Source organism: Bubalus bubalis, chromosome 4 (assembly GCF_019923935.1).
Source record: "Bubalus bubalis isolate 160015118507 breed Murrah chromosome 4, NDDB_SH_1, whole genome shotgun sequence".
Lineage (NCBI taxonomy): Eukaryota > Metazoa > Chordata > Mammalia > Artiodactyla > Bovidae > Bubalus > Bubalus bubalis.
In genome coordinates, this window is record NC_059160.1 from 91,732,001 (window position 1) to 91,749,336 (window position 17,336).

At 44.4% G+C, this 17,336-nt stretch overlaps 1 protein-coding gene and 1 long non-coding RNA gene across 5 annotated transcripts; one reads left to right on the forward strand and one right to left on the reverse strand.

The window, feature by feature from the left end:
* Positions 1–820: 820 nt before the first annotated feature.
* On the reverse strand, positions 821–12,733 carry LOC102399560. 2 transcript variants are annotated; one of them, XR_327563.3, is made up of 3 exons: positions 12,588–12,733; positions 9,171–9,294; positions 821–1,034 (listed from the first exon to the last, which is right to left on the reverse strand). It is a non-coding gene; the product is annotated as an uncharacterized LOC102399560 (long non-coding RNA). The 2 variants fall into 2 exon arrangements; XR_006550601.1 differs by lacking the exon at positions 821–1,034 and adding an exon at positions 8,347–8,421.
* An 8-nt stretch (positions 12,734–12,741) lies between these two features.
* DAZAP2 (DAZ associated protein 2) lies at positions 12,742–17,055 on the forward strand. Of its 3 annotated transcripts, none has more exons than XM_006058502.2 (4): positions 12,742–12,875; positions 13,891–14,009; positions 14,429–14,597; positions 15,607–17,055. In XM_006058502.2, the coding sequence occupies exons 1-4, from the start codon at positions 12,863–12,865 to the stop codon at positions 15,927–15,929; spliced, it is 624 nt and encodes a 207-aa protein (XP_006058564.1). In that variant the 5' UTR covers positions 12,742–12,862; the 3' UTR covers positions 15,930–17,055. The 3 variants fall into 3 exon arrangements, with proteins under 3 accessions (XP_006058564.1, XP_006058565.1, XP_006058568.1); XM_006058503.3 differs by having other exon boundaries at positions 14,429–14,674; positions 15,607–15,897; XM_006058506.3 differs by lacking the exon at positions 14,429–14,597 and having other exon boundaries at positions 15,607–15,897.
* The last annotated feature ends 281 nt before the right edge of the window (positions 17,056–17,336 follow it).

Below are 17,336 nucleotides of genomic sequence, written 5' to 3' on the forward strand. Positions count from 1 at the left end.
TTGCATTCTGCAGCCCAAGAAGTGTTACCATTTATGTTATTATTTGACCTTCATGCCATGTCTGTGAGATAGGAATAATTTCAAGATGAGACAACTCAGGCTCAGAGAGGTTAAGTGATTTGTCTAAAGCCAAACAGCTGGTGAGCAGAGCAGGACTGGGATCTACATTTTCTTCCATATTCCATGTTCTTTATACTCTGTCTTCCTAAATCCTCTGGAATAATGAAACCTACCACTCCCAGAGGCATTTCACATTGTTTTCCAAGAACCACTGATTGTATTATTTTCTCTTTTTAGTATCTTTATTATTTCTGTGAACATCAGAAGCAATACAGGCTTGAAAGCATCAAATAACCCAAAGTTCTATAGAATAAAGAATAACAAATGGACAGGCAGTTAACTGCCACGATTGCCAAACTCCTCTGCCACAGGATCCAGGAGGAGATATTATAATTCAGCCAGATCTACAGATCTGGGTTCAGATCTGATCATGGTCACTGACTAGCTGTTTCATTTGGGGGCAAGATAGCCTCTTTAGGCTGTAGTTTCTCATTTGTAAAATGGGAATTACACTTCTAGAGTTTTTTAAGTATTAAATGAGATGATGTATATGAAACCCAAGTGTCATCACTTTCCTCTATTTTAAAGGCCCCCTCTCTCTAGCACGGAGAAGGCAATGGCACCCCACTCCAGTACTCTTGCCTGGGAAATCCCATGGACAGAGGAGTCTGGTGGGCTGCAGTCCATGGGGTCGCTAAGAGTTGGACACGGCTGAGCGACTTCACTTTCATTTTTCACTTTCATGCATTGGAGAAGGAAATGGTAACCCATTCCAGTGTTCTTGCCTGGAGAATTCCAGGGACAGAGGAGCCTGGTGGGCTTCCATCTATGGGATCGCACAGAGTCGGACACGACTGATGCGACTTAGCAGCAGCAGTAGCAGTCTCTCTAGCACAGCTGGCCATCCACTATCCACGGGTATTGCATCAGAGGATTCAATCCACCAAGGATTGAAAATATCTGGAAAATAAATCCTAGAAAGTCCCCAAAAGCAAAAGGTGAATATGCTGCAAGTCAAACTTTGTACATAGTATCTACAACTACATAGTATTTAAAACTATGCAATTTACATAGCATTTACATTGTATGGAGAAAGAAATGGCAACCAACTCCAGTATTCTTGCCTGGAAAATCCCATGGCTGGAGGAGCCTGGTGGGCTACAGTCCACAGGGTCGCAAAGAGCTGGACACAACTAAGCAACTGAACTGAGGTGTTATAAGTAATCTAGAGATGATTTCAAGTTATACAGGAGAATGTGCGGAGGTTTTAGGCAAATACCATTTTATATAAGGGATCTGAGCAGCCTTGGACTTTGGTATCTGTGAAGGTGGGGTGGATCCTAGAACAAAATGCCCTGTGGGAACTGTATATTTATTTGGGGAAATGGAATGGAAGGCAAGGCTTCTCGCTTGCCTGTGCCCCCGTCTCTCGCTTGACCCTCTGTTTCCATCTATCCTGCGTCACTCGCCTGGCTGCTATTGTCTGGTGTGGTTCCTCTGGATGAAATGCAGCTGTAGTCACAGTGGGCACAGCTGTGAGTTCTCCCCAGCATGACTAAATACGGTTGCTCTTTTTTTAAAGAAAATTATTTATTTGGCTGTGTCAGATCTTAGTTGCAGCACGAGGGATCTTTAGTTGGGGGAATGTGGTATCTAGTTCCCTGACCAGGAATCGAACCTGGCCCCCCTGCATTGGGAGTGCAGAGTATTAGCCACTGGATCACCAGGGAAGTCCCTCAAGGTTGTTTTTATTGAAGAGTTGGGGAAAAAACTAAAGAGAATTCCAATGAATAAGAGAAAGCATTAAATTTTTTATTTTAACTTTCTATGTAATTCAAATGAAAACCAGGTAAGCAGTTCAGTTTTTATGAGCAGGTCAGATTTTGCATGCCTGGACCCCAAACCCTAATCTGACTCCCTGTCATCAGGTCAGTTTTCCTCCCTAGTAACTCCTCCTTCACACCTCCACTTCTGGGAGGGCCCAGGCCCTTCCTCCCTCTGCTTCCTCACTTTGACTCAGAATTGTGTGCGTGTGCAGTCGCTTAGTGGTGTCCAACTCTGTTCGACCCCATGGACAGTAGCCCGTCGGGCTCCTCTATTCATGGGATTTCCTAAATAAGAATACTGGAGTGGGTTGCCATTTCCTCCTCCAGGGGATCTTCCCAACCCAGGGATTGAACCTGGGTCTCCTGCGTTACAGGTGGATTCTTTACCACTAGCACCACCTGGGAGCCCCGTATTCAGAAGTACATTTCCCTAAATCTGACATATTCAGTCTGGAAGAGGTGAGTATGTGGCACAGGGTGAGGGATGGAGTGGGTGCTATGAGCTCTAGTACAAAATCCACCCAGAAAATTTGTCCAAGAAAGGTTGGCACCCCAAGTTCAGACCCCTTCCAGTCCCTTGGCCAGATGGAGATGGAGATGAGGCTCTATTCTTCTGAGTGCCCTTTGGAAAATAACTTTTGGAGCACACATACACAACACACTCACACCTTGAAGAATAAAATGAAAGCTTAACCCTCAAACCAGCAAATGTCATGTGGTAGAATCACCCTACTACACTGCATTTTTAATAAACACTAAGTGATTCTGATACAAGTGGTTTGGGATTTCACAGGGATAAAAATTGGTCAGAACCCCAAAAGAAGAGAAGCTGTCCCAGGATTTACTAGGCTCCCCAGCTACAGTGGAGTTAGGCCTTGACATTATTATGCAGAGCAGTGTTATTGCCTCTCCTACAAAGGCTTGCCAGCAATAAGAAAAGAGGATCCATTTCTGAGTCATATATCTTGTAATCTTTGTTCCCTTAGTTACACAAAGACCAGCCAAAGCTTTGAAAAGGTTGCTTCAGAGCCTGACTGGATTCTTCCACAAACCTCCACCCTCTCTCTTTGTGCTGGGAAATAGGAGGTGTTTTTGTTTTCTGTTAATAGAAGTGAAGAGTCCAACACAAAGTAGGTGTTCAATAAAGGTACATTAAAAAGCTCTAATCAGGGACTTCCCTGGTGACACAGAGGATAAGAATCCGCCTGAAGGTGCAGGGGAAACTGGTTCGATCTCTGGTCCAGGAAGATTCCACATGTCTTGGAGCAGCTAAGCCTTTGCACCACAACTACTGAGCCCACATTCTAGAGCCCATGTGCTGCAACTACTGAAACCTGCATGCCTGGAGCCTGTGCTCCACAAGAGAAGCTTCTGCGATGAGAAACCCACACATCACAGGAAGAGCAGCACCTGCTTGCTGCAACTAGAGAAAGCCTGAGCAAAAGCAATGACGTCCAGGTCCAGTGGCTAAGAATCCGCCTGCCAAAGCAGAGGACATGGGTTCCATCCTGGTCCAGGAAGATTCCACATGCTCTAAGGCAACTGAGCCCCTGCACCACAACTACTGAGCCCACACTCTAGAGCCTGTGTGACTCAACAAGAGAAGACAGCACAATGAGAAGACTAAGCACGACTTGAGAGAAGCCCCTACTCTCTGCAACAAGACAAAGCCCACAGACAGCAAGGAAGACCCAGTGCAGCCAAAAATAAATAGTTGAAAAATGATTTATTTGGCAGTGTTGAGTCTTAGTTGTGGCTCACGGGACCTTTCCTTGTGGTGCTCAGGCTTCTCTGTAGTTGTGGTGCACAGGCTTAGCTGTGCCACAGCATGTGGGATCTTAGTTCCCTGACAAAGGATCAAACCCACATCCTCTGCATTGGAAGGCAGATCCTTAACTACCGGACCACCAAGGAAATCCTCCCAACATTAACATTTTTTTCTTAAACACCTTTATTGGGAATTCCCCTGTGGTCCAGTGGTTAAGACTCTATCTTCCACTGCAGGGGCATGGGTTCAATCCCTGGTCAGGGAATTAAGACCACAGGCCACACACTGTGGCCAAAAAAAAAAAAAAAAAAATTAAAAGGGGGGTAAGCACCAAAAAAAATTAAAAACACCTTTATTAAGGCATAATTGACATACAATAAGGGCTTCCCAGGTGGCTCAGTGGTTAAAAAAAAAAAAAATCTGCCTGCCAATGCAAGAGACTTGGGTTCGATCCCTGGGTTGGGAAGATCCCTTGGAGTAGGAAATGGCAACCAACTCCAGTATTCTTACCTGGAGAATCCCACGAGCAGAGGAGCCTGGCAGGCTGTAGTCCATGGGGTCACAAAGAGTTGGACAGGTGAGTGACTGAGCATGCACACACGACTTACAATAAACTGCATATGCCTAAAATGTACAAGCTGATAAATTGTGACACACCCAAGAAGACTATCACCACAATCTAAATAGTGAACATATCCATCACCCCTCAGCTTCCCAAAGTCCACCTCTTCTCTCCTGTCCCCCCCTTTCCCTTTATACTGGCAATCATTGATCTGTTTTTTATCACTATGGTTTGCATTCTCCAAAATTTTATATAAATGGCATCCTTTAGTGTGCACTCTTGTCTGGTTTCTTTCCTTCAACATAATTGAGGTTATATGGTTTTTCCAGTGGTCATGTATGGATGTGAGAGTTGGACTATAAAGAAAGCTGAGCATTGAAGAGTTGATACTTTTGAACTGTAGTGTTGGAGAAGACTCTTGAGAGTCCCTTGGACCGCAAGGAGGTCCAACCAGTCCATCCTAGAGGAGATCAGTCCTGGGTATTCATTGGAAGGACTGATGTTGAAGCTGAAACTCCAATACTTTGGCCACCTGATGTGAAGAGCTGACTCATTCGAAAAGACCCTGATGCTGGGAAAGATTGAGGGCAGGAGGAGAAGGGGACGACAGAGGATGAGATGGTTGGATGGCATCACTGACTCAATGGACGTGGGTTTGGGTGAACTCCAGGAGTTGGTGATGGACAGGGAGGCCTGGTGTGCTGCGATTCATGGGGTCACAAAGAGTCGGACACAACTGAGCAACTGAACTGAGCTGAACTGATGTTTCATGGATACCCAGTTCATTCCTTAATACCACAATGTATTTATCCATTGACCTGTTGATGGATATTTGTGTTGTTTCCAGTTTATGGCTGTTACAAATAAAACTGTAATAGTCATGGGCAAGCCTTTGTGTGCCCATATTCTTTCATTTCTCTTGGGTTAACAGGAGTGAAAGGACTGATCACCCAGTAAGTGTAACTTTTAAAATCCTGCCATACTGTTTTCAAAGTGGTTGTACCATTTTACACTCTTATCAGCAGTGTATGAGAATTCTAGTAGCTCCACATACTCTCCAAGACTTGAAATAGTCAGTCTTTTTTGATTATTATTAAGTTACTTTATTTTTGGTTATGATGGATCTTCATTGCTGTGCAAAGGCTTTCTCTAGTTATGGACAGTGGCGGCTACTTTCTAGTCGTGGTGCCTGGGCTTCTCATTGCAGTGGCTGCCCTTGCTGCGGAGCAAAGGCTGTAGGGGCACGGGTTTCAGTAGTTGCAGCACGAGAGCTCAGTAGTTGTGGCTCCAGGAACCTAGAGCATGCAGGCTTCAGTATCTGTGGCACACGGGCTTAGCTGCTCTGTGGCATGTGGGAACCAGGGATTGAACCTGTGTCCCTTGCATTGGCAGGCAGCTTCTTATCCACTGTACCATCAGGGAAGTCCAGTCAGTCTTTTTAATGTTAACCATTTTAATAGGCTTGCCAACATTGTTTTAAGTTTTTGAACTGGTAAACATCTTTCAAAATTTTTAAAAATGCTTTTTAAGGTATACAGTGAAAAGTCACTCCTGTCTGTGTCCCCAACCTGACTCAGTAACTACCTTTATAGGTATCATGTGTAATCTTCCAGAATTTCTTTACTCAAATACTAACGAATATTGTTTTCCCGCTCTTTTACACAGAAGACTCCATTCTAAGCACATGATTCTGAACCTAGCCTTATTTTCATTTTAAAAATATTTTGGAGAGCTTTCTCATTCTTTGTTACAGCCATGCAGTGTTTAATTATATGGATGTACTAAGATTTAATTTACCATTTCCCTACTGATGGACATATATAGGTCATTTCTAATCTTTTGCTTTACAAACAATGCTGCAGTAAACAGCCTTATATACACAGTGTTTCTCATGAATGCAAATGTATCTGTAGGAACCATTCTTAGAAGTGGGGATTATAAAATTTGACATTTGCCAAATTGACCCTATAGGAATTGTACTCCCACCATCAATAAATTAAAGAGTGTCTGCCTATCCACAGCCTCACAATTAAAGTTTGTAAATGTCTGGATTTTTGCCAGTCTGATGGTAGTATCTGTGTGGTTTTAATCTGCCTTTTTAAGAATGAGGCTGAACATCTTTTCATATATTTAGAAGCCATTCATCGAAAAAGCAAGAGATTTCCAGAAAAACATCTATTTCTGCTTTATTGACTATGCCAAAGCCTTTGACTTTGTGGATCACAATAAACTGTGGAAAATTCTGAAAGAGATGGGTATACCAGACCACATGACCTGCCTCTTGAGAAATCTGTAGGCAGGTCAGGAAGCAACAGTTAGAACTGGACATGCAACAACAGACTAGTTCCAAATAGGAAAAGGAGTACATCAAGGCTGTATATTGTCACCCTGCTTATTTAACTTATATGCAGAGTACATCATGAGAAATGCTGTGATGGAGGAAGCACAAACTGGAATCAAGATTGCCAGGAGAAATATCAATAACCTCAGATATGCAGATGATGCCACCCTTATGGCAGAAAGTGAAGAAGAACTAAAAAGCCTCTTGATGAAAGTGAAAGTAGAGAGTGAAAAAGTTGGCTTAAAGCTCAACATTCAGAAAATGAAGATCATGGCATCCGGTCCCATCACTTCATGCAAATAGATGGGGAAACAGTGGAAACTGGCTGACTTCATTTTTTGGGGCTCCAAAATCACTGCAGATGGTGACTGCAGCTATGAAATTAAAAGATGCTTACTCTTTGGAAGGAAAGTTATGACCAACCTAGACAGCATATTAAAAAGCAGAGATGTTACTTTGCCAACAAAGGTCAATCTACTCAAGGCTACGGTTTTTCCTGTAGTCATGTATGGATGTAAGAGTTGGACTATAAAGAAAACTGAGAATTGATGCTTTTGGACTGTGGTGTTGGAGAAGACTCTTGAGAGTCTCTTGGACTTCAAGGGGATCCAAACGGTCTAACCTAAAGGAAATCAGTCCTGAATATTCATTGGAAGGACTGATGCTGAAGCTCCCATACTTTGGCTATCTGATTTGAAGAGCTGACTCATTTGAAAAGACCCTGATGCTGGGAAAGATTGAAGGTAGGAGGAGAAAGGGACAACAGAGGATGAGATGGTTGGATGGCATCACCAACTCAATGGACCTGAGTTTCAGTAAACTCCGGGAGTTGGTGATGAACAGGGAGGCCTGGCATGCTGCAGTCCATGGGGTCACAAAGAGTTGCACACGACTGAGTGACTGAACTGAACTGAGAAGCCATTCATATTTCCTTTTCTGTGGACTGTCTGTAAATATCACTTGCTATTTAAAAAATTTTTAAATTTGTTTAAAATTTTTTTCCAGTTTTATGGAGACATAACTGACATACAGCACTATGTAAGTTTGGGCTTTTCTGGTGGCTCAGTGGTAAAGAATCCGCCTGCCAATGAAGGAGATTTGAGTTCAGTCTCTGGACCGGGAAGATCCTCTGGAGAAGGAAATGGCAACCCTCTTCAGTATTCTTTCCTGGGAAATCCCATGGACAGAGGAACCTGGTGGGCTACATCCATAGGGTCACAATGAGTCAGACATGACTTAGTGACTAAACAACAACAACTATGTAAATTTAAGGTGTACAACAAAATGATTCGACTTACAGACATCATGAAATGATCACAATAGGTTTAGTTAGTGAAATCCAGCTCACGTAGATATAAAATAGAAAAAAAATTTTAATTGTGATGAGAACTAAGGATTTACTATCTTAAGAACTTTCATTTACAATTACAGCAGTGTTAATTATCTGTATCGTGTTGTATGTTTACATCCTTGTACATTTTGACTACCTTCATCTAACTCCTTCTGCTCCCAGATACTTTTTCTAATGGTTGGTCATATACTTTTTGATCTCTAGGAGTTATTAATATTTAGGGGGATTAGCCCTTTGTGATGGAAATTGTGATTTTTTTTTCCTAATTTGTCATTTTTCTTTTGACTTTATGGAGTTTTTATCCCTGACATTAATCCTGTTAATTAATCCAGGACATTAATCTCAGTATTAGTCCAGTTGGTTTTTTATATATAATTTTATTTATTTATTTATGGCTGTGCTGGGTCTTTGTTGCTGCATGGGCTTCTCTCGTTGCTGCAAGCGAGGGCTGCTCTCTAGCTGGAGTGCTCAGGCTTCTCAGTGCAGTGGCTCTCTTCTTGCTGAGCACGGGCTCTAGGGCACAAGGGCTTCAGTAGTTGTGGCTCCTGGGCTCTAGAGCACAGGTCACTAGTTGTGGCACATGGGCTTAGTTGCTCTGCAGCACATGGATCTTCTGGATCACCGATTGAACCTGTGTCTCCGGTATTGCAGGCAGAGCCACAAGGGGAGGCCCCATACCATCCTTATGACAGCACTAATCACTCTATACTTTGACTTTCTGTTTACTTTTCTCTCTCTCATTAGGTAGACAAGTTCCATGAGACAGGGACTAAGTGTGCTTCTTCATTACTGTTTCCCTGGAGTCTATTACAGGGCCCGGCACATAACAGATGCTTGATAAATAGGCTTTTTTATTATTTTTTTTAATTTTTAAAATTTATTTATTTTTGGCTGGGCTGGGTCTTTGTTGCTGCTCACACCCTCCTCCAGCTGCAGTGAGTGGGAGCCACTCTCCTGCCTATGTGCGTGGGCCCTCACTGTGGTGGCCTCTCCTGTTGCAGAGCACAGGCTCTAGGCGTGTGGGCTTCAGTAGCTGTGGTGCATGGGCCCAGCTGTCCCACAGCATGTGGAATCCTCCCAGACCAGTGATCGAACCTGTGTCCCCTGCATTGGCAGGCAGACTCCTATCTACTGAACCATTAGGGAAGTCCATCAATAAACAGTTGTTAAATTAATTCAGGAAAGGATGTTTGATGACTGAATGGTATCTTTGTCTCATTGGGGGACCCAGGAGAATGAAGAAATAAAAAAGCTTTTGATACCTGTCCAAGAAAGTAGCCATATGCCCCTTAATCCCACGTGCCAGAGAAAACAAGGGTTTGCAGCTCCTCCTTTTCGGTGGTAACCTCATTTGGCTCTGCCCTGGCTTTCAGGAGACCCAGGTCCCTGAAAGCGTAAAGCAAAAAAAATACCTAACATCCTGTAGAGGAGGATGAAGACTGACCAGTCTGAAGGCAGTTAGCCTTAGCTGGAGCTAGATCCTGCAGGCTTCCTGGATGTCAAGAGTTAACCCTTTAATCACTAGACTATGGAAAGGTCTGCGGAGGAGGGGTTTCAGTGAAGGGCTGGAGTAGAGGAGGGTATTTGGGCAGAAGGCTTGGGGCAGTGGCTGATTATCATCCAGTAGAAGTATTTGTATTTATCCTTGTAACACCTGATAGGGCCTGACTGGGCTTCCCTGGTGGCTCAGATGATAAAGAATCTGCCTGCACTGCAGGAGACCTGGGTTCGATCCCTGGGTTACAAAGATCTCCTGGAAAAGGGAATGGCTATCCACCCCAGTATTCTTGCCTAGAGAATTCCATGGACGGAGGAGCCTGCCAGGCTACAATCCATAGAGTTGCAAAGCGTTGGACACGACTGAGCGATTAACACACACAGAGCCTGACCAGAATTTACAATCTGATTATCAGCTTGGCCCACTTCCCCTCTGCCTTCTCAGGCTCCTCTTTGCTTTTTTCCTTCCCCAAAATAGGGTTTAGATTTAGAGCAGGAGGTGACACAAGAATCATGTGAATTTTTGAGCAGATGATGAAACTGAGACCCTTGGGAGGCAACAGATTAAAAAGAAGGTAAACAGATTAAACAATGTATTAATAAACATTAGAAACAAGGCTTGTAAATCAAGCAAAGCTGAGACTGAACACTGGCTCTGTAGCAGTGTAACTTAGTTCAGCTATTTAACCCCTCTGAAATACAGTCCCCTTGCCTGAACGTTTCCTCTGTCTGTTATGGACACAAAGTGCATAGCGTCTGCAAGGACACTGGTGTAGATTCTGATTCCTATACAACAAGGAACAAGTGGCAGCAGAGAAGACGAGGACCAAAGTCAGCTGGTGACGCAGTGATGACCAGAACTAGCATCCCTCTCCTACATTCTCATTGACATGGGTTGCTATGAAAGTGAAGTTGCTCAGTCGCGTCCGACTCTTTGAGACCCCATGAAGCCTACCAGTCTTCTCCGTCCATGGGATTTTCCAGGCAAGAGTACCGGAGTGGGTTGCCATTTCCTTCTCCAGGGGCTCTTCCTGACCCAGGGATCGAACCCCAGTTTCCTGCATTGCAGGCAGACGCTTTACCTTCTGAGCCACCAGGGAAGCCCGACATGGGTTGCTATAGTCAACACAATTTCAGGGTTCCTAACTGAGGGTCCAGAAAGAGAAATAAGGGCAGTTCCTTTCTCAAGTTCATTCCTGTACTGTCTGAAGCCCTGGGCACAGGGTAGGATGGGTATAGATTAGTGACCTCTCCAGTTTCAGGCTTTTGGATGGTTTAGGGTCTAACTTGTAAAAGTTAGGTTACAAGGGAGAAGATTGACTGATCTGACCTCCAAGGACTTACTCTTTCAAATTTACCAATTAGTGACTGCAAATTTCATGCTAAGAAACATGCAAGACCCTGAGAGTAAAAGTCCACTTAAACAAACAAACCCCAAAACAGTGTTTTTAAAAGTGTGAGTCCTCACTTGTTAGTAGGATGTGAAATCACAACCAGAATTGAAAAAAGGAAACGAGAGAGATTAGAAAATATGACAGTGCATTGTACACAGAAGGATAGGTATCAGGTCATAAAATTTCCAGTTACATATAGTTAAACACATATTTATATATGTGTGTGTACTGGGTCATGATTTAAAGTATATTACTTTAAATTTCTGTGCATTTTGCTCAAAAAACTTTGCAAGCCCCTTTACCAGAAGGTGAATTCAGGAGAGCAAGAGCTTTGTTTTCTTTTAGAACAGTGCTTGGCATTTATAAGTGTTCTCCAAAGAACTGTTGAATGAGTAAATATCTAACACTGTGCCTGCCTTCAAGTAGATTAGTCAGAAATACAGGAAAAGGTAAATATCAGAGGCTTTATCATACTAATACCAGCCTGAACCAAATAAATAATATGAATTTAAAGAAAGGGAAAAAACCTGAAAGAACTCCAAATACGGTCTTGGATACTGCGCTTTTAGGGCATTTTAGTTGTGATAGGCAGAGTGAAGGGATAAGAAGAAAACAAAACAAAAACACTGATTTGGGAACTGGGGTGGGGGTGGGGACCAAGGTAACACACCTGACTTTGTAACCTGCTCACTGTGTGACTTAGGGCAGTTCTCTTTAATCAATTCTCTCATTTGAAAAACAGAAATGCTTAAACAAGCCCTGCCTGCCACACAGGGCTGTTGTGAAGATCTGTGATGACTCCATAAAATCATGCATATTAATGGTGTTCTGCAAACTGTAATATGATACTGGAGAGAAAAACAACGGATTGCTGATGAAGTGAGTACTGGTCTTTTCAGTGGTTTAAGTCATTCAACAGCAAATATTTATCAGGTTTCTAATGTTTACCGAGGGTTTTTCTTTTCAAAGCTTTCTTTTCAGATGCTTTTCTAATGTTCTTCCTACACTACAAAATGTAAACCATGAGAAAATAGCCTTGGGCTGTCTTGTTCAGCTCCATCTCTGTACCTGAACACAGCAAGCGTTCAGCAGGTATCTTAAAGAATGGAAGCAATTGTTGCCTTAAAGGATGGCATCTTTGCTCTTAAGAACGATTAAGTTAGAAGAGAAGTGATACACAGAGAAAATACATATCAGGTACCATACAGGTGTTTGTGACAGGTATCAAAGTAAGGGCCAGGGCATGGGTACTCCTTGGGTACCAAGAACATGCGTTTTAGTGCTAGCTGTTGCGGGGGGGTGGGGCGGGGCACAGCACAGCATGCCGTTCCTGTCGGTGAGAAAGCGACACAGAAATAAAATACCGACAGCCTATCGGTAGAATAGAAAGGCAGCGAAGACTTGAGTGAGGGGAACCAGTGATAGATCAAGGGCTGCGAAGCATCTCAGGCAGTTAGATAAGATTGTAGGGAATCTATGTCCCTTGGGTATGTGTGTTAGTCTCCGGTTCAATCCATGGGAAATGGCAACCTACTCCAGTATTCTCGCCTGGAGAATCTCACGGACAGAGGAAGCCTGGCGAGAATCTCATGGACAGAGTCCACAGAGTCGCACAGAGTCAGACTCGACCGAAGAGACTTAGCAAGCATGCATGCCCCTTGTAGAAAGGCTGTCAAGATGAGGTGACCTTGAGGTGCTGAACGTAGGTGGGAAAAGGTTCCAGAGAATAGTTCAATGTTACTGCCTCCGAGCGTTCAAGAGAGAAAAGATCCCGTTTTGAGACAATACCTGTATTTGGTTTTCCTTCAGCCGAGGGACAAGGGTAGGGGTTGGAGGACAAGCCCCGGTGGGCGGGGCCTACGGGAGAGGACGGGATCACGCGGGCCATCCCTCCAGCAACCGGAGGCCGGGCGAAGGGGCGGGGTTTCCGGTGGCAGCGGCACTCGGGCGTCGGGTGACGCTAGCGGACAGATCGTCACGTGACACGGAAGTGACTACGAACAGGAAGAGGACGAAAAAAATAACCGTCCGCGACGCCGAGCCGAGCCGGACCCGCATCCACCATGAACAGCAAAGGCAAGGACAGGGGGTGGCTGAGGCCGCCGGGGGGAGTAGTGCTGGCCCGGAACAAGCGGGCCCGGAGCCCAGGGTCACCGAACGCCAGGCCTGGGGCGAGGTGCGCCGCGCTCCTGAGCCAGCTGCAGTGCCCGGGGCTGCGCCAGACACCTTCGTCATCCCCGAACTACGGCCGTTCGCTCCCTCACGGCCCTTTCTCCCTTAAACTCTGTGGCGCAGTTTGGAGCTGCAGAGTCGGGTTGGGGGTGGGGGGTGCTGTTGGGTGGGTGGGTTGTTGGTGGGGGGGGGGGGGGGAAGGTTTGTCGTGATAGGCGTCTGTAGGAGCAAATGGGGAGCTGGAGGCGAGATTTGGGTAGGCCAATGGAGAACTGGCAGAGGCGGGGCGCCGCGCTCCGGAACCACAGGCAGGCCTCCGGGCTTAACTAGTCAAGTGCCGCTCTGGTGGGCGGGCCAGTCGGGCCCGAAGGGGGTCTCTTTCCCCTTACCTTCGCTGACGGCCAGAAAGTCTCCCGGTTTCTGTGTCAGAACATTCCCCTCAGCCCCCTCCCCGATCTCAGTGTTCACTTCCACCACTCACTCTTTTCATTTGGAAGTCGACCTTGAGTAGGAACCTGTGAGGTCGATGACCACAACCACCGTTACTCACGAGGTCTTGGTCAGTTACAACCAGACCTTTGGAGACCACGCAAAAGGGAAACGGGACACACCGTTGAAATACCGGCTAGAGGGGGTGCCCAGAATTGCCCTGCATTCTGAAAAGATCTTGGGCCCAGCTAGACTTTACCCTTACAGCAGTCCGCTACTGGATGTCCAGTTGGGATCCAGCTTCTTCAGCTTTAAGGGTGCAAAGAGAATGCTTATTTTTTTGGCTCCAGGAATCAGGCCCTCTATGGCAGTCTGTTTGGAAATTCTTTTTGCTTATCCCGGCTAGGTTAGCTACCCAATATGCCCTGCTTTGTTTTGGTGACTCTGTATGGTAGACAACATGCTTTTTTACCCCCCCCTTGTCTTCCAGGTCAATATCCAACGCAGCCAACTTACCCCGTGCAGCCTCCTGGGAACCCTGTGTACCCTCAGACCTTGCATCTTCCTCAGGCTCCACCCTATACTGATGCTCCACCTGCCTACTCAGAGGTGCTTCCAGTTAACTAGACTTAAATAATGGAATACTCTTGGATCATGTTTTCAGTCCTTGGCCAAGTCTGGCTCCACACATTTATTTACTTTCCACAAACAGGAGAGAGTGCTCACATGAATCATCTTAAAACGTGACATAGTTCAGCCATTTCTGTTGGGTTGGAGAAGGCATTATCTGATTGTTTTATGTTATTTGGCACTGGCTGAAGTTAAGAAGATGAGTTTGCATTCCCTGAGCCTAACATTAGCTATAGCAGGAAGTGATCCAGGAGAATATTGAGTGGCAGTGGAAAGGCAACTTGTGTAACTCAAGAGTGTAATCTGCACAAGGAGAATTAAGACTTGACTCATTAAATTGAGATCTGAAATAGGAATGTCATAAAGTAACTTGTTGCCTTCTCTTCTGCCTCTTCTAGCTCTATCGTCCGAGCTTTGTGCACCCAGGGGCTGCCACCGTCCCCACCATGTCAGCTGCATTTCCTGGCGCCTCACTGTATCTTCCCATGGCCCAGTCTGTGGCTGTTGGACCTTTAGGTTCCACAATCCCCATGGCTTATTATCCAGTTGGTCCCATCTATCCACCTGGTTCAACAGTGCTGGTGGAAGGAGGGTATGATGCAGGGGCCAGATTTGGAGCTGGCGCTACTGCTGGAAACATTCCTGTGAGTATGACTTGGTCACAAAAAAGCTCAACCCTTGTGTATTTCAACTTTCTGAAATGACTGGTCATCCTCTCATCATCCCTGGGTAATAGTTGCTGATATTGGTGTAATAATCACTGACGTCCAGTGGTAAGGCAGAAAGCACTCAAGGGGGCAGGAGAACCATGGCCAGTCAGTAACATCTGGCGTACTCACCGATGTCAGAATTTATCAGATTCCTTTGTTTTCCTGTCTTAGGAGTCCTGCCTGCTGCTTCTCCAGTTCACTTTGATACTAGTCTAGTAACACTCCTCATTCATTCCATAAGCATTTATTTAATATGTGCCATCAGCATGGCATTGTATTAGGAACCATGATGATTAAAAAAACAATGCATAATCCCTATTAAATTGCATTTAGAGAGATACTAGAGATTTTAGCTATGTCTCTTGATTAATCAGTTCCCCTTTGTATGAGAATTAGAGCCCAGATGGTCCTTACTAGGACCATCTACTCAGTAACCATAGGCTAGGGATGAAGTGAAAACGCTGTCATCAGGTAGAGCCTTCAGATTATCCAGGGCCATTTGAAAACTGTCAGACCCTATGATATAGGTCCCTGGACCTGGTACCCACTCCATGTTTTGGGATGTGAATAGGAGTGATTTTCTGCACTGAATGCCTACGAGTCTGGACTTCGTAGGCACACACACTCAGAAGGTATCCATAGGCTTTATTTTGGATCCAGAACCCTTTAAATGAGTGGGTTTCCTGTTTATATCTTTGGGCTCACAAAGAATGTAGACCTGCTGGACTCAGATTGGTGGCCCAGATAGCTCTTTGAGATGCCACGGGTTAGCACACTGCCGTCTTCCTGATTGGTCCTTTGTCACCTTTGTCCACTTCCCTCCTATAGCTGCCCTCTGCCCAATCAACCTTGTCTTTTCCTTTCAGCCTCCTCCCCCGGGATGCCCTCCCAATGCTGCTCAGCTGGCAGTCATGCAGGGAGCCAATGTCCTCGTAACTCAGCGGAAGGGAAACTTCTTCATGGGTGGTTCAGATGGTGGCTACACCATCTGGTGAAGAACCAAGGCCATCTCTATGCCGGGAAAGACATCACATACCTTCAGCACTTCTCACAATGTAACTGCTTTAGTCATATTAACCTGAAGTTGCAGTTTAGACACATGTTGTTGGGGTGTCTTTCTGGTGCCCAAACTTTCAGGCACTTTTCAAACTTAATAAGGAACCATGTAATGGTAGCAGTACCTCCCTAAAGCATTTTGAGGTAGGGGAGGTATCCATTCATAAAATGAATGTGGGTGAAGCAGCCCTAAGGATCTTCCTTTAATTCCTCTGGAGTAATACTGTACCATACTGGTCTTTGCTTTTAGTAATAAAACATCAAATTAGGTTTGGAGGGAACTTTGATCTTCCTAAGAATTAAAGTTGCCAAATTATTCTGATTGGTCTTTAATCTCCTTTAAGTCTTTGATTTATATTACTTGTTATAAACGAACTGCATTAGTTGTCTGCCTTTTCCTTTCCATCCTTTGCCCCTGGTCCTACCCTCAACCCTTGTCTTCCACTCCTTCCCACCGATCTCCATTGAATCAATGGTGCAGGACAGAAAGCCAGTCAGACTAATTTCCTTCTCTCCTTGCACTTCCCCCCACTTGTCATCTTTTAACTAGTCTTTCACAAAGGATCCTCTGAAACCCCCTCTGTGCCCCAGGCACAGGACCCATTGCTTCTGCTTTTGCATCTCCTCAGGCAAAAGCGGAGGGTGCCTTTTGGACCCTCCTCATAGGTTTTCTCTTCAGACATGAACCAAGCCCAAATTTATTTTGGTGCCAGAAAAACTGAACCTTGTTTTAACAAAGGATATCAGTGCAAACTACCGTAAACAGCAGTCTGTTTATAACTTTGAGGGGCAAGGAGGAGGATGCATTTAAAAGCCTGATGACTCTGGAGCCAAATTAAGGGGAGTTTGCCGATCAGAAATTGGTTACCATTTCTTGTCAGTGTCTGATGTAGCCACTATGGCTCCCAAGAATTCCTCAGCTGGGTTAATGGGGTCATATTGTGAATGCCTCACTACTAAATGACTTGAGTCCAGTGAAATCTCATTAGGGTTAAGAATATTTCAGGGATCCTTAATATTTTGATTTTTGTTTTCTAAAATTGGATTTTATTTTATTTTATCTTATAATTTCAGTTCATCTAAATTTGTGTTCTGTACATGTGATGTTTGACTGTACCATTGACTGTTATGGAAGTTCAGCGTTGTATGTCTCTCTCTACACTGTGGTGCACTTAACTTGTGGATTTTTTATACTAAAAATGTAGAATAAAGACTATTTTGAAGATTTGAATAAAGTGATGAAGTTGCATTACACCTCACTTCAAGGATTCTTTACTTAACTTTTTAGATCTCTTCTGTATATAACGTTTTTTATATCTCACCTAGAATTCAGATAAGTGTTGCTGTCATTGTTTTGTTTTTTTCTTTTAATGAAGTCTTTGAAATAAATGCAGGAGTACAAGGCTAAGATTTGACCATTTTCATGAGATCCATTCTAGATGTTTAGATTTTTTTCATTTTATTTACTAAGCACTTTCAGATTCTTAAAAGCCTATTAGGCCAGAGGAATTCAGAACATAAACTTAGAAATAAGGGAACA

Bases quoted from the DNA above. Each gene is read 5' to 3' on its own strand.
- DAZAP2 (XM_006058502.2), top strand. The intron at 14,010-14,428 runs GTGCTTCCAGTT...TGCCTCTTCTAG, and splicing joins CTCCACCTGCCTACTCAGAG to CTCTATCGTCCGAGCTTTGT. The intron at 14,598-15,606 runs GTTCAACAGTGC...TTTTCCTTTCAG, and splicing joins TGGTCCCATCTATCCACCTG to CCTCCTCCCCCGGGATGCCC.